The following is a 21,770-nucleotide window of genomic DNA, read 5'->3' as shown; positions in this document are numbered from 1 at the left end:
GCTCAGCTCGGGGTAACCTGCTGCGGAGGATTCCTCAGGCCCTGCTGGGCCGATTTGCATAATTTTTTTTTTGTTACACGCAGCTAGCACTTTGCTAGCTGCGTGTAACTTACGATCGCCGCTGCTCCGCGCCGATTCGCCGCAACCCGCCGCATCAGAGGGTGCCCCCCCCGAGACCCGTGCGCTGCCTGGCCAATCAGTGGCAGGCAGCGTCGAGGGGTGGTTCGGGACTCCCTCTGACGTCGATGACGTCGGTGACGTCATCGCGCCCGTCGCCATGGCGACGGGGGAAGCCCTCCTGGAAGTCACGTTCAGAACGGGATTTCCGGATGGGTATATGCGCCGGCGGCGATCGGCGCATTCGGGGGGACGCCGCAGGGAGGGGGGAAGCATGTAGCTAGCGCTAGGCTAGCTACATGCTAAAAAAAAAAAAAATAATGCCAAAAAACACCCTCCCTGCCGTGCGCAGCAATTTTTTATAACGGCAGGGAGGTTAAAGAAAACCTGAACTGAAAACTAAAAGTCAAAATAAACATACACAAGTCACACTTACCTCCCATGTAGTCTACTCCTCAATTCCTTTCTCCTCTCCCGCGTCCTATTTGTCCACTGTGATCAAGAGAATTCTCCGTCCTCCATTTTGAAAATGGCCATTACCCCATAACAGCTTCCTAGTCAGCACACTGTTAAACTATAACATCGCCCAGTTGAGCCATAGGGAAACATGGACATTACCGGGCACATCAGCTGTCCACTCAGCTATAACTGACCGCAACTGATATATAACGGACAGCAACTGATATATTTCAGTTCTGACAAAATGTTGTCAGAACTGGAATCGATTCTTATCAGAAGCAAATGGTGAGCTTCTGAGAGGAGCTGATGGCAAGGTAACTATTTAATGTTCATTTGAAGTTACCTCATGTGTTTATTTTGAATAATTTTACTCAGTACAGGTTCCCTTTAAGTCTGGTTTCAGCAAACTGTCTATGGTTCCACTTTAATACATATTTGTGTATCACATATTTTCAGCTCCTTGTTGCTCTTGAAACTGTTGGGTAGATTGGGTTTATATGTGACACATGGAGCACTTTATGCAGTTAGCTGCTGGTCCCTTACTGTACTGTATGGCGGCATACTATATTGCAGCCAAAATCGTCTCTTGTATAACTTTTAGGCAAGCTGGTATGATCTGACAGCTCTCAGGATATTGCAGCCAGCATGTAACTTTCATTCTGTTATAAGCAAGCACCTTCAGCTCAGCCTTTTATATCTATACTAAATATAATTTTGCCTTCTTAAAACAGAGGATACCTTAGCACCTGACCCGGAAGTAGCGCTGGGGGGCTAGTAAACAAAGCGGAGGGGAACAGAGTTGAACGGGGGAGCAGTGGGAATGAGGACGCATGCTACATATGCCTGCTCCCCCATTTTTTATCCAGCGCTAAGGTATCCTTTAAGTGAGCAAGTGTGGATTCCCATGATGCATCACTCCCTAATATGCAAATTATCTCTTTATGCCCCTGAAAGCCAGACATACATTCAGATCTAGTGTTGGTGTTTTGAATTCAGGTTCCTGCATTTGGAAACCCTAATTATGCCAAACACCTCACTTCAGCACCAGAGCTAGTGGAGAGGGTCTTTGGAGGTCACTCACTAGCAGTTAACGTTGGGCTTCACAAGTCTCTAATGCTTCCTCCTTCCGGTTTTGAATGAGGAAGTATCAGAGTCACGCGAAGCACGATGTGGACCGCACCCCATGGTCCTCTCTACTAGCTTTGGTGTTGAACTGCGCGTATGGTGTAATTCAGGTTTCTGAATTAAGAAATCGAGATTTGCACACCAACACTATTTAGAAACACTGGCGTATAGTGAGCATACAGTGGGTTGCAAAAGTATTCGGCCCCTTGAAGTTTTCCACATTTTGTCACATTACTGCCACAAACATGCATCAATTTTATTGGAATTCCACGTGAAAGACCAATACAAAGTGGTGCACACGTGAGGAGTGGATCGAAAATCGTACATCATTCCAAACATTTTTTACAAATCAATAACTGCAAAGTGGGGTGTGCGTAATTATTCGGCCCCCTGAGTCAATACTTTGTAGAACCACCTTTTGCTGCAATTACAGCTGCCAGTCTTTTAGGGTATGTCTCTACCAGCTTTGCACATCTAGAGACTGAAATCCTTGCCCATTCTTCTTTGCAAAACAGCTCCAGCTCAGTCAGATTAGATGGACAGCGTTTGTGAACAGCAGTTTTCAGATCTTGCCACAGATTCTCGATTGGATTTAGATCTGGACTTTGACTAGGCCATTCTAACACATAGATATGGTTTTTTTAAACCATTTCATTGTTGCCCTGACTTTATGTTTAGGGTCCTTGTCCTGCTGGAAGGTGAACCTTTGCCCCAGTCTCAAGTCTTTTGCAGTCTCCAAGATGTTTTCTTTCAAGTTTGCCCTGTATTTGGCTCCATCCATCTTCCCATCAACTCTGACCAGCTTCCCTGTCCCTGCTGAAGAGAAGCACCCCCAGAGCATGATGCTGCCACCACCATATTTGACAGTTGGGATGGTGTGTTCAGAGTGATGTGCAGTGTTAGTTTTCTGCCACACATAGCGTTTTGCATTTTGGCCAAAAAGTTCCATTTTGGTCTCATCTGACCAGAGCACCTTCTTCCACATGTTTGCTGTGTCCCCCACATGGCTTGTGGCAAACTGCAAACGGGACTTCTTATGCTTTCTGTTAACAATGCCTTTCTTCTTGCCACTCTTCCATAATGGCCAACTTTGTACAGCGCATGACTAATAGTTGTCCTATGGACAGAGTCTCCCACCTGAGCTGTAGATCTCTACAGTTCGTCCAGAGTCACCATGGGCCTCTTGACTGCATTTCTGATCAGCGCTCTCCTTGTTCGGCCTGTGAGTTTAGGTGGATGGCCTTGTCTTGGTAGGTTTACAGTTGTGCCATACTCCTTCCATTTCTTTTTTCATTATAATGTCTTTTTATTGAATGTATAAAGAAACATATAGACAAATAAATGAGCAGAGAGTATTACATGAGGCATACTATGATGTATACATATACGAGGCATATTATAAACAGTTGTGAACATTTGATAATTCAGTGTTAGATGCGGGCTGCGCATGACAGGAAGTTAACAACCATTTTTAAGAATAGAATTACTCATGGAGACAATTATCTAGGCCACTATGGGCTAGTAGCATAAGTAATTTGTATCAATACCACCCATCAATAGCAGAGGGCTGAGGCCCAACGAGTGTGATGCGATCATAGTCAAACTGGAGTGAAAGCAGTATAGGTGCTAATCCTTATATTACCACCTAAACCCCATATTTTGCCAGAGCTGCTATATAAAAAGAAAAAAAAAAGAAAACCCATGACAGAGGAACCTAAAAAGATATGTGAACGAACTATACGGGTAGGGTAACGAGGGAAAGGGGACAGGGGTCGGTGAACAGGCCTCAACTAGATCAATAATTCTAGACTTTACTTATTTTGTGTCCATATAGATACATGAGCCAAAGTATTAGCGCTTAGAGTATTGCAACCAGGAATCCGGGAGAGAGGGTATGAGACGGGACCCAGTGGTTCTACTCCTGATCTTATTTTCTAATGTTAAGTTCCGGTGGACTAGGGCTAAAAGTTTGGGCATTGTAATTTGATCTGCGGTTTTCCAATTAGAAAAAATAAGAGACTGTGCCGCTAGAATGATATGGCATATATGTGGCTGTAATTTTTTGGGAAGTATATTTAGTCCCACCAGTAATAAGGCTAGTTGTGGAGAGATCTTGAAGTTTCTAAACAGAAAATGCTTAATCAGACCTTCAACTTGATACCAGAATTGGTGAATTAACCTCCTGAGCGATATTCCCGAGCTGAGCTTGGGGTATGTCGCGCAGGAGGAGTTCTCAGGCCCTGGTGGGCAGATGTGCATAATTTTTTTTTTGTTACACGCAGCTAGCACTTTGCTAGCTGCGTGTAACTTCCGATTGCCGCGCAGCCCCCCTCCCCGACCCCTTGCGCAGCCTGGCCAATCAGTGCCAGGCAGCGCTGAGGGGTGGATCGGAACTCCCTCTGACGTCACGACGTCCATGACGTTGGTGGTGTCATCCCGCCCCGTCGCCATGGCGACCGGGGAAGCCCAGCAGGAAATCCCGTTCTGAACGGGATTTCCTGCTTACTCTGATCGCCGAAGGCGATCGGAGTGGGTGGGGAGTTGTCGCTGCGCTGCGGCTATCATGTAGCGAGCCCTGGGCTCGCTACATGATTTAAAAAAATTTAAAAAAAATAGTGCTGCGCCACCTCCTGGGCGATATAATTGTATCGCCCAGAGGGTTAAAGGACACTGCCATGTCATATGGAGTAACATGACGATTTCTGAAGAGCAATGCCAGCAAGTATCTGAAGTATTGGATGAAAATAGGGACAATTTTCTCGGAGTATAATGCCATTTAAAGATGAGTTTGCGTGACATCTCCCAGTGAGAGTTACATCTGGAGTATTTGAGAATTAAAGTATTAGCAATGTTGAGTTGCGGGATCGTGATAGAGAACTGGAGGTCAAAGGACCAGATGATTGGGACGATGGGCTTTTTGATGAGTTCATCATACCACACTGAAATGCCTCCCACAAAGTTACCTTTATAATTTAGCATAGTTAGAATTTGCTTGGGTAACTGAGGGGGAGCGATATGTTTGGATCTGATTAATGACGATATCCTGTTATAATTGAACAGTTGCGAATCAGGCAGTTTTAAAGAGGATGGCAGAGTTGAAGGGTTTCATGTTTTGCCCAATAAATAAGTCATTAAGGAAGTTAATATCAGCGGAGTACCACGCAGAAAGGTTAAGATCAGGAGTAAACTGCTGTAAAACCGACAGGTGAATCAAAGGACCATGAGTATTTTTGGGGTCTGGAGGGTGCTTGAGGAAGTATTCCCAAGCTAGTAATGTACTCCTTCCATTTCTGAATGATTGCGTGAACAGTGCTCCATGGGATGTTCAAGGCTTTGGAAATCTTTTTGTAGCTTAAGCCTGCTTTAAATTTCTCAATAATTTGATCCCTGACCTGTCTTGTGTGTTCTTCACGGTGTTGTTGCTCCCAATATTCTCTTAGACAACCTCTGAGGCCCTCACAGAGCAGCTGTATTTGTACTGACATTCGATTACACACAGGTGCACTCTATTTAGTCATTAGCACTCATCAGGCAATATCTATAGGCAACTGACAGCACTCAGATCAAAGGGGGCTGAATAATTATGCACACACCACTTTGCAGTTATTTATTTGTAAAAAATATTTGGAATCATGTATGATTTTCGTTTCACTTCTCATGTGTACACCGCTTTGTGTTGGTCTATCATGTGGAATTCCAATAAAATTGATTCATGTTTGTGGCAGTAATGTGACAAAATGTGGAAAACTTTAAAGGGACTCCGAGCAGTGCAGAAACTATAGAAAGATGCATATCATTTTAAAGATCTCTTTCTCCTCTCTCCAATGATATATAAACCGCCGCCCTACACATTTTAGTTTTCGCTATTTTCGCGATTGAAATTGCAGCGGCCGCGATTTCAACCGCGAAAATAGAGAAAACTAAAAGGCGTAGAGCGACGATTTAGGTGTCGCCAGAAAGAGGAGAAAGAGAGCTTTAAAATGATATCCATCTTTCCATAGTTACATTGTATTACACAGGGCGACTTTTTTCTAAAGTCAGCAGCTCCATTCTGCTGAATGGAGCTGCTGACACTGGGGAAAGTGTCGTCCTGTGTAATACAATGTAACTATGGAAAGATGGATATCATTTTAAAGCTCTCTTTCTCCTCTTTCTGGCGACACCTAAATCGTCGCTCTACGCCTTTTAGTTTTCTCTATTTTCGCGGTTGAAATCGCGGCCGCTGCAATTTCAATCGCGAAAATAGCGAAAACTAAAATGTGTAGGGCGGCGGTTTATATATCACACAGGACGACACTTTCCCCAGTGTCAGCAGCTCCATTCAGCAGAATGGAGCTGCTGACTTTAGAAAAAAGTCGCCCTGTGTAATACAATGTAACTATGGAAAGATGGATATCATTTTAAAGCTCTCTCTCTCCTCTTTCTGGCGACACCTAAATCGTCACCCTACGCCTTTTAGTTTTCTCTATTTTTCGCGGTTGAAATCGCGGCCGCGGCAATTTCAATCGCGAAAATAGCGAAAACTAAATTGTGTAGGGTGTCGGTTTATATATCATTGGAAAGAGGAGAAAGAGAGCTTTAAAATGATATGCATCTTTCCATAGTTTCTGCACTGCTCGGAGTCCCTTTAAGGGGGCCGAATACTTTTGCAACCCACTGTATTGCTTATAAATTTTACATAGCCACATCTATTTAAAGTGTAACTAAAGTGACATGATGAGATAAACCTATGTACATATAATACTAGCCCTGGTAAGAAATGCTCTGAAGTCTCTTTCTGTTTTTTTCCAGTACAGCAAGAGTTAAAAAAATTGAGTTATCTATGCAAAAGAGCTTATTGACAATTGTTGAATTCAGTTAGGTTCCCTGAAAAGTAAATTGAGGCTAAAACAGCAGATTATCGGCTGAAGTGGTCGGCTGCCTCAGTCAACTAAGCGTGTGTAGGGGCCTTAACATGGGTTCATAATACAGGCAAGAGTACATAATAAAGATCTATTCTGCCCTCCTTGTCAGTGTCTTTCACCAGTGCTATCTTGAACTGAAAATTTTGTATTTTCATCTTGCTACCTGCATTGACTAATTTTATGGAAAAGCTTTCATTAAAAATATGAATTCTTCCATCATGGCGTGCCCAGGCCCTCCACTTTCGATATAAACCTTTGGTGTAGATAAGGTCTGCACTCACCAGGGTTTAAAAGTCCAAGACAGCTTTATTTGGCAGATCACAGGTACAGCATAAAAGCGGCTATAAGGAGGCTATGAGTAAGGACGCTTTTTTAGTACAAAGCATGCTAGCCGCTTTTATGCTGTACCTGTGATCTGCCAAATAAAGCTGTCTTGGACTTTTTAATCCTGGTGAGTGCGGTGCTTTTCTGCACCACAGTCTTCAGCATCTTGGTCACCAGCGCCTCCAGCTTGGTGGAGTTAGGCCACATACACACATCAGACCATAGTCTTTTGAAAATGAAAGATCACAGACCAATTTTACCCCCTTCCATGTAGTATGAGAGCCATACCTTCACAGTCTTTTCTATGGAGCTGAACTCCCCATCAGAAAAAAAATCTTTGCAAGATGCTGCACACACAGATGCTGTACAGACACAAAAGACCAGTATCTGCAAAAGATCTGTTCCTGCCAAAGATCCGTTCCTGCAAATTGCGTTCATAGTCTATGAGATCATCATACACACCTTGTTTAACGGACATTCATCTGCAGATCAGACAATTATCTGCAGATCTGAAGATCCATCCTGGTGGATCTGATCTGCAGATGATTGTCTGTTAAACAAGGTGTGTATGAGATCTGCAGATATCATAGACTATGAATGCATTTTGTAGGAACGGATCCTTTGCAAGAACTGATCTTTTGCAGATACTGATCTGTTGCATGTGTACAGCATCTTTGTGTACAGCATCTAGCAAAGATGTTTATCTTATGGGGAGTTCAGCTCAATAGACTAGACTGTGTAGGTATGGCTCTCATACTACATGAAAGGGGGTAAAATTGATCTGTGATCTTTAATTTTCCAAAGACTTTTATCTGATGTGTGTACCCCCCTTAAGGTAGAGCAGTGTTTTCTAATCTATCACCTTTGCAGCACCTTTGTAATAAGGTGGACAATATACCTGGCTTCCATTGGAATTAGTTTAAGTGTACCCCAGACTATATTTTTTATATTATCTACATCAGTAATCCTCAAACTAAGGCCCGCGGGCTGAATGTGGCCCCTTGTCGCTTCTTTACCGGCCCCCCCCCACACAAAATGTATTATAGATGCAGTCAGCTACATCTTTAAATATTGGTGGTCTGCATATAGAATGAAGCCAGAAAGCAGTAATTCGCTGGTTTCCAATCACATTCCACATCAAGTGACACTGCTGTCCAATTGGACTGCAGGTTTTCATCTGGGTATGCTTCACTGTCTGGCCCGCAAAGACTTCTACATCATTTTATGTATACTCCAGCCCCCCAGCAGTCTGATGTATGTTGACCCGGCCCTCGACCCAAAACTTTTGGGGACCCCGATCTACATAATAGATAGTTGGTAGAGAACATAGATGTTCAACCAGCAAATAATGCCTCTGCCACAAAAGTCCCAATACTGTTAGAGCACTGTTCATTACTTTTCCATCCATGTTAAAAGGTATCTTTATTGAACAACAGAGTAACAGTAGTCCCCATGGAGACCATGACCCAAACCCAAGAATCCAAAATGTTCCTGGTCCATGTCACAATCCAACTGTAGTGAAAGACCATACAGTCATAGTACATACACAGCTTAACACACACGGTGTCCAGTATTCACACTGAATACTAACAGGAATGGCTTCACTATAATCCAAGTGGGCGCTGTGACGCCACTGTAAATTGTCTTTTTGATATGAGTGGCTTCTTGGCTTATGTGACTTATGCTGGGAATACACGGCTCGATAGATAATTTCCGACATGTCCGATCTCCCGCCTGATCGTTTCGCTGCTCGATTCCGGATTGAAGTGAATGGCAAAAGATAAGAAAAACGAGCGGAAGATAAGAGAATTGACTGTGGAATCGAGCGGCGAAACGATCGAGCGTGAGAATCGAGCTGCAAAATCAAGCTGTGTATGCCCAGCATTAGAGAGAGCACATATGTTGCAATGCCTACAGCGCAATGTGTTTTCTGAAACACAGTGATTACTAAACCACAAAAGGGAAGAGAAAGTCCTGCACTTGCAAGATTCCAGTTGAAAACAGTGCACAATTTGCTGCATGCGGCAAAATGCACCCCGCTGCACTGACTAGTGATTTGAGTGGCTGTTTAGGAATCACTCAATGTTTGTGATCTTTTCCACCATCGTAATTTTGGATAATTTCTGCTGCACAACGCACACATGTCAGTTTCCAATGTATTTTACCCCAATCCAGAAAATCTTTAACAAATGCAAACAAATTGCAAGTGGAAAACAAACGTTAACACAGAGTGCCAAAATCGCACACAAAAATGCTATGTCAACTGTGCTTTCCTGCCTAAGGATTTGGTTATATTCTGTTTGATGTCTTGTATTTCTTCTTTTTCTGTTGCAGTTTTATCACTCAGAATGCCTGTACAACTGGCTGCTGTACTTCATTGCTGCACACTATCTCATCTTCAGCCAGAAGCCAGACTTCCAGGACCTCTCAGGTATTTCTGTCATGTGTGTGAGGCAGATAGTACAGGCCTGCAATATTGTAGTTATTAATCATTTAGAATGCCTGTACAACTGGCTGCTGTACTTCATTGATGCACACTATCATCTTCAGCCAGAAGCCAGACTTCCAGGACCTCTCCGGTACTTCTGTCATGTGTGAGGCAGATAGTACAGGCCATAATATATGAAATATGCAATAATGTAGTTATTAATCATTTAGAATGCCTGTACAACTGACTGCTGTACTTCATTGCTGCACACTATCTCATCTTCAGCCAGCGAAAAGCCAGACTTCCAGACAGAGCTGGGACAAGGTCCTCCAGCACACAAGGCTGAGACACCAAAGTGCGCCCCTCCATCCTTCCCATCCCAGCCACACACTGATTGCTATTAGACTGAGAGGCGCCCCAGGGCCCTCAACACCTTCATCTCTAGTTATCTGGCTTGCAGTCACTGCCATGTATCCCCTTTTAGGGCTCATTTCCACTAGTGCGGCGTGCGGCACTGAGCTGGTGGGCGGGATCGCAGGCGAATCCCATGAGCCGTGCCATGCACGGCTATGGGAATCGCAGCCTTCGTCGTGAATTCTGTAGGGGGTTCCGGCCGAATCGCTACTGCAAGCGATTCAGCCGGCGGCGCCGTTATCCCCTATGGCAGGGTTTCCCCACGCGATTTGCCTGCGGGGAAACTCTGCGGATTCGCGGCCGTTTCCGCGAGAGTGGAAATGGGCCCTTATTATTTCTCTCTCCTTCAAACACAATAGGGGAATGATAGCTGAGTGAGTTGTGTGCCCCCTCCTATACTGCACCCTGAGGCTGGAGCCTCTCTCGCCTCTGCCTGTTATGTGTATGTCAGATTGTACAGGGCTGCAATAATGTAGTTTATTAATTTAGCCATCAAGTCCATATCCAAGTGATTGTATAACCAAGGAGTGACTGTGACTCTAACCTTTGTAAGCCAAGCTGTACCTTGGCCCTGACCTACTCCCTGACGTTATCAATTGCTTTTTGGCACAAATAGAAATTCTCTTACACATTAACAGTTGTGGACAGTAAGCCCCAATGTGCCAACGAAAGCTGAATAAATTAGAAGAATAAAGGTCTACCCTATAGAAAACTAATATATGCACACAGGCCTGGTGCACACCAAAACCCGCTAGCAGATCCGCAAAATGCTAGCAGATTTTGAAACGCTTTTTCTTATTCTTCTGTAGCGTTTCACCTAGCATTTTGCGGTTTTGGGAAGCGTTTTTGGTGTAGTAGATTTCATATATAATTACAGTAAAGCTGTTACTGAACAGCTTCTGTAACAAAAACGCCTGCAAAACCGCTCTGAACTGCCGTTTTTCAGAGCGGTTTGCGTTTTTCCTATACTTTACATTGGAGGCAGAAACGCCTCCGCAATCCAAAATCTGCAGCAGCCCGGGAGTATGCGTTTCTGCAAAACTCCTCCCGCTCTGGTGTGCACCAGCCCATTGAAATACATTACCCAAGCGTATCCGCAGCCGAAAGCGGATCAAAAAACGCTGCCGAACCGCACAGGTGTGCACTAGGCCACAGAGTTTCTCAAAATCTGGCAGGAAAGGTCCATTTTGCTCAGCAGAAAGTGGTGTGCCTAGGGGTTTGATTCACAAAGCCGTGATAACTCTTATCACGGTCGCGCTAGCGTTATAGCGTGCGTAACGTTTTTCACGAGCAAACGCGAATTTGCACGCAAAATCTTGGCAGTTTGCGCGTGAAAACCGTTACATGGGTTATAGCATGTGCAAAACGCTTGCGCGACCGTGATAAGAGTTCAAGCCCTAGAGGTTATATGTCTGACAACTGGTGCTAGCAAGGCGTTATAATGTGTTATGAGATGTATTCAATCCGATACAAGTCCTCGATAGTGGAGCATCTGCTGACATTGCCTTTAATGGTGCTAAGCTTGTCATAGGCTTTAATTTTCATACCTGAATGCCAATGATTGCCTGTTATTATGCTGTTGATGCATTTTTTATTTTATTTTTTTTTGTACTGACTTCCTATTATTTTCTGTGGAACTAATTTGTTCAAGGCGGTTTGGAATTATATATGGATATTTCTGTTATATTTTTGTTAAAATAAACAGTGGTGTGCCAGTCACGCCTGTATCTTCCAATCTGGCCCAGGCAGAAGAGTGATGATTTTGGCTGGAATGGAGTTTCTCTTCTTTCCTTTGAAATACAACCATTCCAGGTTTTCTGATGCCCTCCTTACTGCCTCCTACACGGAATAACTGGCTTATTTATGCAGGAATCTCTCTGTTCTGTGCATATCTGATTACAGCTGAAAATGCTTACAAGGCTATGATTCAGAAATAGTCTGGCAAAACATGCAATAATAACCTGTCTCCAAACTCCTTATATAGTTATCATATGTGGTTAAAGTAATATCATCTATGAAAAAAACACTGTCACAAGCTACTCGCTCCTCCTTCCATCCCTGCATATTGTGCTCACCAAGTCCCTTTCCCAGCACAGAAAATCACAGCTAATGATTAGGAGTGAGGATGAATGGGTGTGGCCTAGTCCCATTGTGAAGCACTGATTAGTGCTGGAACCACTCCCTCCTAAAGTGTGACTATCCCGGCAGAGAACAATTGATATGCTGCAGCTTTTAGAGGTGGGAAAGCTGAGTCTGGGACCAGGAAAAGTATTGTTTGTCTTCCTAGTGAAGTTGGTGCCAAAAAGGGACCCGGCTTATTAGATTTTTCATAAGGATCTTTGTGCTCCTCCCCTTCTGTTAAGCCTAGTACATACCATGCAGTTTTCACTTCAGGTCCCATTCAAGTTAGTGATCAAATCAATATTTAGATCTGACCTACATCAGGTATAAAAGAAAACCAGCCCCCATACATATGCAATTTTTCCAAATTATATCGATTGGCTAATTTGAATAAATAAAAGGACATACACACGGAACGCTAGTATTTCAATAAATATTTTTTCCAGCATGTCCGATACACTTCTGATTGAGGCTGCATTCAGTGGGACGCTGCGGAGCTGCATTATAAACTCTTATGACGCAGCTTACTGCATTGCAATGCTATTCCTATGGGACGTTCACAGTGCGACGTTAGCGTGGCATTGTACCGTGTAGTTATGGTAACTCACTGCTGCAGTGCCTTACCTGTAAACGCACACCTTACCAGGTACAGGAAAGCATACTTTTCATTGCCTGTATGCTTTACTGTACCTATTGTATGCGACGGTAATGCAATATTAATGTGCGTTACCACTTTTTTTTGGTTGCATTGTAATGCTGCATTGTGACTTTAACATCACATTACAACACAACGTCCCACTGGGAATGAGGCCTCAGAGAACGACAAACTTTGAGCATTGGATCTGGAGCTGGCAATCAGGCTATATAGTTTTTTTTAGCCTGATCTGATAATTTTCTCGATTGGAAATAGGACCTAACGTTAAAGCCATACCGGGAGGTTGACAGTGCACCTTTCTTGATACTCACCTTGGGAAGCGGAAGCCACCCCCATCATGCTCTGCAGCCCCATTCCCGCGCTGGGACCCCCAAAGTGTGGCCTCCATGCACAGGCGCACTACCACCATTTGCACCGCTGATGCGCAGGAAACACCTTGAGGGCCTGAGCCCACTAACACAGTTGTATCCGCTTTTCAGCATCTGTAACATTTATGTGTTGTGCAAAAGCGGACAAAACTGCATTAGTGGGCTCAGGCCCTGAAGATTAGAGGTAGCTGGTCATGTGAGAGAAATGATTCTGCTACTGCTGATCAGTGACACTGTCACTATCATTCATCCAAATAACTTCATTTTCTCACCAGATAGAATATTCTATTTTCTTCCTGGTACTTGAAAGTGAGAGGAACAGAGTGGGAGGCAGGTGCAGGAGTGTTTAAAGAGGAGCAGTACAGGGAAAGCAATAGCAGAACTTGTGTTCCTGTGGTAGCCATACGATGATGGAATACTTTTCCTGGAACACTTAATCCCTTTGATTAAAGTTGCTAGAGAACTATTGACTCCAGCTTGTCTGATTGTTGAGACCCCCCGCTCCCCCCCCCCCCCCCCCCCCCAAGTTTCGAAACTGGATGACACAGCTATCATTCACAGCACTAACATGATCTTGTTTTCTTCCAACAGCAGAAGAATTGGAGTTTGTTGAAAAACACAGGTGGCCATCGAACTTTTACTTGACTCAGCTTGCAGAGTATAGAAAATACATCCACTCCCCCAAGCACAGATGTGTTACTATGTAGCCAAAGCATAGGATGAACACCGCTCTCACTGTGATACTTCAGGGACCATCTGCACTTTGATGTGTAAGATCCTAATACTGTACACATTCATCTGGAACTGTTGTATTGTGGTTCTGTTCTATAGTGCAGCTCACAGCCTTGTATTGGCATAGTGATAAACTAAACTAAAGCCATGAAAAAAAATCAAACTACGGTAAGGAATCAACTGAGAGAGTTGCATTTCTCACCGTAATCAGTTTCTACATCATTGATCCTAAATATGTTGCTTTGTATGGCCAATCTGGACAAAGAGAAAATGAACCTGTAGCTATTCATGAGATCCATGCTATTCCAACTGCATTTAGTCCTGGATTCTTTACCCTTTGGCTGTTTTCCACTACATGCGCTTTGATCTAGTTTTTGGATTGTATAACTTTTGCAAATTGCAGGAACACTCGCAAAATACTGTGAATCGCAGCACCCCTTTTCCACTACTGCGTTTCATATCGGCAGATTTAAAAAAAATGCAACTTGCTACAGTTTGCCTCTGCATTTCTATTGAGTGAATCTAAAAAAACAATATCTAAAAACACAAAGGATAATTTGTGATTGCGCTTTGCAGTGGAAAATAGCACTTAAAGTGAAGCAGAGACGAAGCAACCTCTTGTATTTTCCCATATATATCAGTGGGGACATTAGAGAAAACACTGCTTACCTGAGAAAAATGTATGCGTGCTCTAACACCAAGTTTTAACCCTAGCAAGTCTGGCTCTGCAAGTCTGGCTCAATTGGCTATTCATGAGGCAATGCTCATGCAAATATGCATTTGCTTTCGCACGCCAAACTATGTAGGGTCAACAAACGAATACCGCAAAGCGGTCGCCCTGCGGGAATTAGTTCATGCCACATTAGCACTATCCACGAGCGCCACGGGGAGGCTTCCCAATACCCCCAAAGGGCATTGGGAAACCTTCCCGTGGCGCTCCTGGATAGTGCTAATGTGGCATGAACTAATTCCCGCAGGGCAACCGCTTTGCGGTATTTGTTTTTTGACCCTGCATAGTTTGGCGTGCGAAAGCAAATGCATATTTGCATGAGCATTGCCTCATGAATAGCCAATTGAGCCAGACTTGCTAGGGTTAAAACTTGGTGTTAGAGCACGCATAAATTTTCCTCAGGTAAGCATAATTAGAGAAAACACTTACCCTGCTCTCTGTTTCATTCTTCACAGCTCAGCCTGCTTCTTATCAGCCATGATAAAATACCCGACTGAGCAAAGCGGTCTGGCTTTGCTCAGGAATTATTATAGCCCAGTGCACATCAAAACTGCTAGCAGATCCACAAACCGCTATTGGTTTTGGGTGTGGAGTGCAGATATTTAGGGCAGTGCACACCGAGCGGATTTGGATGTGATCCGCCGGCCGCATCCGCCTGTTAATCTGCGTGGCTATTGTATTTCAATGGGCTGGTGTACACCGGTGTGCACCAGCCCATTCAATTACATTAGCCACGCAGATTTTCAGGCGGATCCACCTGGTGTGTACTGGGCCTCAGTCTGTGTTCTGAGGTGTCTTTTCAAGCCCAAGCCTGCCCTCTTGTGGCTCTGCTCAGGAATCATTATAGCTGAGTCATTATAGCAAAGCCAGACTGAATGCTCAGTCGGGGATTTTATCAGGGTTGATTAGAAGCAAGCTGAACAGTTAAAAATGAAACAGAGTAGGGTAGGTGTTTTCTCTAATGTTCCTACTGATATATATGGTAAAATACATGAGGGTGCTTCGTCTCTGGTTCACTTTAAGCATAAGAAAAATGGAACTCAAGGCTAGTTCTAAATAGGATTGGGACTTATTTAAAATAAAAATTTCAGTTAAAGCGGGCCTGAACTCAGAACTTTGTCCCTGCTCTAAAAGATAAGCAACAGGATAACCTTTAAAGGAAAACATGTATTTGTTACAAATGTCTGCAGTGTGTCTACTTTCTGCTTTCTTGCAAGCAGACATAGGGTCAACATTCTGTCTTTACAAATTAGCTGCTCTGCTAGGACTGCCAAGATTCCTGAGCTGACACAGCTGAGAGATCAAATTGCAGTTGTTAATAGTCACAGTTAAGGGGGAATTAGGCTAAACTGCTTTTTCTTTCTGTTTTCCTTCTGTCCTGTGCAAGAGTTCAGGTCCACTTTAAGTGGAGGAGTAGATGTTTGTAGTGCTTGTTGTGTTGGAAGTTGCATTTGGCTTTAACCACTGAAGGACAGCGGTGACTGAAATCTACGCCTTGTTTTGATCCCCAAATACCTGCCAGGGGGTAGATTTCATATCACTGCTGCCATGCATTCTCGCCACTTCCGATCTCGTCGCTCTCCGCCCACCGCAGCTCACTCGCCCTGCCGATCAATGTAAGCAACTCCCATTGGTCACATGGTCAGGAACCAATGAAAGCAGCTCCTGACTGGCTCACAGAGCTCTGCGGCATAAGATGGGTGTCCTGAGTCAACAGGTTGAAGGCGGGTATGTGCGGCGATTCGTCGGTATCCAGCGGTTTATGGTACCAGCAGTCTCTGTTCCTTAAGGGGGGCAGAGGCTGCTTTTACTTAAACGAGAACTTTAGTAAGAGATATATGGAGGCTGCCATACTGATTTCTTTTTAAGCAATACCAGTTGCCTGGCATCCCTGCTGATCCTCTGCCTCTAATACTTTCAGCCATAGGCCCTGAACAAGCATGCAGCAGATCAGGTGTTTAACATTTTTGTCAGATCTGACAAGATTATCTGCATGCTTGTTTCTGGTGTGATTCAGACACTACTGCAGCCAAATAGATCAGCAGGGCTGCCAGGCAAAAAGGAAATTAATATGGCAGTCTCCATATACCTCTCATTAAGTTATCCTTTAAGTGGTTAAGAAACAATTTACATGATACATCTTGTCCATATTCTTATTGAACATGCATTGCGGTATGAAAGAAATGAATAGAAATGTATGTAAAATGAATGAGAAAAAAAGCACGTGTTTTGCATGTATATTAACATCTATGACTAGCCGCATCAATAAATCCCTTTCAGGCCCCATTCACACTAGAGCGCTTTGCCAGCGATTTTGGCAAAACGCTCAAGCACTAGCGCTTTTTAAGGTGCTAGTGCTATAATATCCTATGGGCCCGTTTTTACTTGGGTGATTTGCGTTAATCGCCTAATGCAAACGTGTAGCCTAAACCATTTTCAGGCGATTTCCCGGCGATTGGTTTCAGTGCTATAGAAGCGCTAAACGCGATCGCGGAAAAATCGCTGCAGTGTCCAGTAATTTTTCCCTGTTAAATCGCGGAAAAATCACTCCTGCAGTTTTGCGCTTTTAAGTGTGAATGGGGATAAGGCAGGAAAAGTCAAACACTAAGGCACTGTAACACAACATATGAACTGCCTCTTACTGTAAGTCAGATTGATTTTATATTTATTTTTGTTATTAAATTTTGTACTCACATTTTAATAACAATGGGATGCAGCATGTTCTCTTTAATGTATGTGATACTTGACAGGCAATTAACTGCCCTTCTGATGCTCAATAAAGGGAGATTGTCAATAAAATCTGTTGTTTATTACTAGTAGGGATTAGCTGAAAATAGTGAACATAGTGAAATTAATATATAACCATTTTAACTACAAAGAACATACTGCTTCAGTGTTAATTGTTAAAATATCTCATAGTAAGGCCCAGTGCACACTGTGCGGATTCGCCGGCCACATCCGCTTGAAAATCCGCATGGCTAATGTATCTCTATGGGCTGGTGCACACCGGCGGTTTGAGGTTTTTAGCAAGCCGCAAACGTACCTCTTGCTGCATGTTTGCGGTTTGCTTAAAACCTCAAACCGCCAGTGTGCACCAGCCCATAGAGATACATTAGCCACGCGGATGCTGATGCGGACGGCGGATCACATACAAAATCCACTCGGTGTGCACCCGGCAAATATCGGCTCTCTGCTCCCAAAACCACTAGCGTTTTGACGATCTGCTAGCGGTTTTGGTGTGCACTGGGCCTAAGATATCATATTGCACTTTAAAGCAGGGCTGTGGAGTTGGCACAAAAATCATCCGACTCCTCAGTTTATGAAAACTGCAACTCCAGGTACCCAAAAAATTGCTCCGACTCCTACACCACAGCCCTTGCAGGCAATGAAGTGGGTACAAAAATCATCCAACTCCTCAGTTTATGAAACGCCAGGTACCCAAAATTGCTGTAACTCAAGACTCCACAGCCCTGCTTTACAGCGATCCTGAACCAAAGCTCGGGTTTAAAGTAACCTGAAGAGGGGGAAGCCTCAGGATCCTATTAAGGCTTCGCTCGGTGGTCTGATGTCCCCCTTTGGTAAGGATCTCAATTTGTACCCATTTAAGGGCCCATTCACACTAGAAGTGCATTTCTGAGCATTTTACAATTGGATTAGCATTTTTTTTTAAATCTCTCATTCACTTTCATTAAAATCGCATAAATCGCAGACAAATAGCAGCGATTTTCACGATCGTGAAATCGCGGCGATTTTTACCATGATTTTCATGAAAGTGAATGGGAGCAATTTTAAAAATGCTAATCAGACGCAAAACTCTCAGAAAAGAGCTCATAGTGTGAATGGGCCCTTAGGGCCTTGTTTACATTGGTGCACTGTAGTGAGGTGTAACAGCCACTCTGAAACACAGCTTACTGCACCACAAATGCGGCATTTGCAGTGCAGCGGGAGCATAGCGGTAAAACTAGTTGCAGCATCGTATCGAACTGCATGCAGTTTTTACAGGTAAATGTGCGCGTTAACAGTAGAAGTGAAGCATACTTTGACTATATACTTCACTGTACCCAACACAACACGAGTATAATGTGCGGCCCCACTGTCCCGATCCATTGTGTTCCTGCTGTCACAGGGAACGCAACAGCCACTGAACTTGGCCTTAGTAATCTGTTGTCTTTAACACAAGACTGTATAGAGACTTTAAATACCTTTTGTCCAAATTTTACTTCTGATCACTCACTCCAGGCAACACATTATCAGCAATCTCTTTACAAGAGACATGTACAAGACTCATTGTTCGTTACAGAGCTTGCAATCCAGAGAGTATCCACAGCAATGCTCCAAAATGTACAGAGCAGCAGAAACATGACATTGGTCAGAACTGTCAGTATTTACTGTGAGCTCAGTAAAGAGATGTGTGCTACAATCACCACATTTTTAAAGACTGTTTCACACCACAGCCCATATGCACTTCACCTTTTCTCCTACGTTTTCTCCTAGGACAGTGATAAGCAAAACATGGGTCTCCAGCGGTGAAAGAACTTCAAGTCCCGCAAAGCAGTCACGATTCATAAAGGCAAATGCATTGTGGGACTTGTAGTTCCTAAACAGCTGGAGAGCCGAGTTTGCCTATCACTGTCCTAGGAGATAATTTTAATCTGTTTAAAATCTCTTCTCAGCACTTTATAATTGAAAAAATACCAAAAGTGAAAAAGTATGATCAAAATTGTTCAGTGTATTTTGTTGCTTCCTGGTGGCCTAAAACGGCATTTTATTGACAAGGTGTAAAAATATCAACTTGCATACGGTCCCAGGAGCGCTTCTGAAGAGCTTGTCTGATTGCCAGCGCTTTCCAATGTTTTGAAAAGTACTTAACCACCCTGGCGTTCTGATTAAATCACCAGGGTGGCTGCGGGAGGGTTTTTTTTAAATAAAAAAAAAAACTATTTCATGCAGCCAACTGAAAGTTGGCTGCATGAAAGCCCACTAGAGGGCGCTCCGGAGGCGTTCTTCCGATCGCCTCCGGCGGTCAGAAGTAACACGGAAGGCCGCAATAAGCGGCCTTCCGTGTTTCGCTTACCTCGTCGCCATGGCGACAAGCGGAGTGACGTCATGGACGTCAGCCGACGTCCTGACGTCAGCCGCCTCCGATCCAGCCCTTAGCGCTGGCCGGAACGGTTTGTTCCGGCTACGCTGGGCTCGGGCGGCTGGGGGGACCCTCTTTCGCCGCTGCACGCGGCGGATCGCCGCGCTGCAGCGGCGATCAGGCAGCACACGCGGCTGGCAAAGTGCCGGCTGCGTGTGCTGCTTTTTATTTCATTAAAATCGGCCCAGCAGGGCCTGAGCGGCAGCCTCTGGCGGTGTTGGACGAGCTGAGCTCGTCCAGACCGCTCAGCTGGTTAAAGGAGTAATCAGGCCAAATATAATAATAGGTGCTACTTACCGGGGGCTTCCTCCAGCCCTAAGCTCCCAGCATGTCCCTCGCCGCACCTCTGCCGTTCGCCGCAGCTCCGTCCCCAGCGATGACGTCAGAGTGACCTCCAGGTCGCTCTGTACTGCGCCTGCACGAGCGGCGCTGTCAATCACCGCCACGTGGTGGAGTGGACTGCGCAGGCGCAGTAGTTCTGCGCAGTCCGTTCCGGCCCACGTGGCAGTGAATGAGTCGTTCGCGCAGGCGCAGTACAGAGCGACCTGGAGTTCGCTCTGACGTCATCGCCGGGGACCAGGATGGAGCTGCGGCGAACGGCTGATGGCAGAGGTGCGGCGAGGGACATGCTGGGAGCTTGGGGCTGGAGGAAGCCCCCGGTAAGTAGCACCTATTTTATTATATTTGGCCTGATGACTCCTTTAAGCTGGCCATACACTTCGATTTCCACCTAATGTTCCAAAATGATCAAAGGAATCTACTCCTACCACACATGGCACATCAATTTTCAATAAATTCCAGTAGGTAATCTATTGTGGATCAATTGAACCTCAGTGCTGCAATGTTTAATACAATGTACCGCTATGGCCTGTCGATCATCCGCCACTCCTACCCTCAATGAACCTAGATTTAACATCTTGTCCGATCTATTTGTGGTCAAAATCGATAATATTTTAAAGGGATAGATTCAATCCAATTTGGAGTGATCGAAGCTGCAAGTAATCGAATGGAAATGTTGGCGTTTATGGGCACCTTAAGAAAAATCCTATGAGCTATTTCACACCTGACAGAATTGCTTTTATTAAAAAATCGTAAAGGCGCTGCATGTAGCATTTTTGGAGCGATTGCGATTCTGTCAAGTATAGACATGCAAAAGCGTGTGGAAAATCACTTGCAAAAAAATCACTATAAAATTACTTTTGGCATGAAACATCCCTTATGTAATGCTCAATGTCTCCCTGCGTTCCTCGCTCCTCTGATATGCAGATCAAACCGACAAGTAGATTGTGATAGGCAGTTTCTTATGGTTTTGTACCTCCATGTGCTGCTCCTGGAAGCCAGCAGTAAGTAGGAGAGGTTCATTTTAAGCAGAGTGGAAGGGAGGTTAGTGTTAGGTAGAGGAGACTGAAGATTATTGTCAGGTTAGGGTGAAGGTTAGTGTTAGGCATAGTGCAAGTCACAAATTTGGGAAAAATCGCTTTTATTTTTTACCTCACCAGCCAAGGTATGATGTATTCTCTTCAAGGACAACTGAAGAGAGGTATATGGAGGCTGCCGTGTTTATTCCCTTTTAAAGAGAACCCGAGGTGGCTTTGTATAACGTTAGTGGGGCACAGAGGCTGGTTGGGCACACTAACACCAGCCTCTGTTGCCCCATGGTGTGTGTCAAAGACCCCCCTGCTCGCCGCTATCCTTCCCGCAGTGCTGGCGACACGCAGCGCGTCGCCAGCACAATGTTTACTCTAGCGCTGTCTGTCAGCGCCGCTCCCCCGCCTCCTCCGCATCGCCGCTACCCGCCCTCGTCCCTTCCCTCCAATCAGCGTGAGGGAAGGGACGAGGGCGGGTAGCGGCGATGCGGAGGAGGCGGCGGAGCGGCGCTGACAGACAGCGCTAGGGTAAACATTGTGCTGGCGACACGCTGCGTGTCGCCAGCATTGCGGGGGTATAGCGGCGAGCAGGGGGGTCTTTGACACACACCATGGGGCAACAGAGGCTGGTGTTAGTGTGCCCAACCAGCCTCTGTGCCCCACTAACGTTATACAAAGCCACCTCGGGTTCTCTTTAAGCAATACCAGTTCCCTTGGTATCCTGCTGACCCTCTGCCTCTAATACTTTGAGCCATAGCCCCTGAACAAGCATGCAGCAGATCAGGTGTTTCTGACATTGTCAGATCTGAAAGATTGACTTCATGCTTGTTTCTGGTGTGATTCAGACACTTCTGCAGCCAAACAGACCAGCAGGGCTGCCAGGGAA

At 44.7% G+C, this 21,770-nt stretch overlaps 1 protein-coding gene across 2 annotated transcripts in view; it reads left to right on the top strand.

The window, feature by feature from the left end:
• RHOBTB3 (Rho related BTB domain containing 3) overlaps positions 1-14,323 on the top strand; it is a 128,523-nt gene extending 114,200 nt beyond the window's left edge. The window contains exons 11-12 of one of the 2 annotated variants that reach the window (XM_068247500.1): positions 9,264-9,360; positions 13,507-14,323. In XM_068247500.1, coding sequence (XP_068103601.1) covers positions 9,264-9,360; positions 13,507-13,622 — 213 coding nt within the window. In that variant the 3' untranslated portion in view covers positions 13,623-14,323. The remainder of the gene's footprint in view (positions 1-9,263; positions 9,361-13,506) is intronic. The other variant, XM_068247501.1, reaches the window with a different exon arrangement.
• The last annotated feature ends 7,447 nt before the right edge of the window (positions 14,324-21,770 follow it).

Source organism: Hyperolius riggenbachi, chromosome 1 (assembly GCF_040937935.1).
Source record: "Hyperolius riggenbachi isolate aHypRig1 chromosome 1, aHypRig1.pri, whole genome shotgun sequence".
Classification (NCBI taxonomy): Eukaryota; Metazoa; Chordata; class Amphibia; order Anura; family Hyperoliidae; genus Hyperolius; species Hyperolius riggenbachi.
The sequence above is the reverse complement of the archived record's forward strand: the minus strand, read 5'-3'. Positions and strand labels throughout refer to the sequence as shown.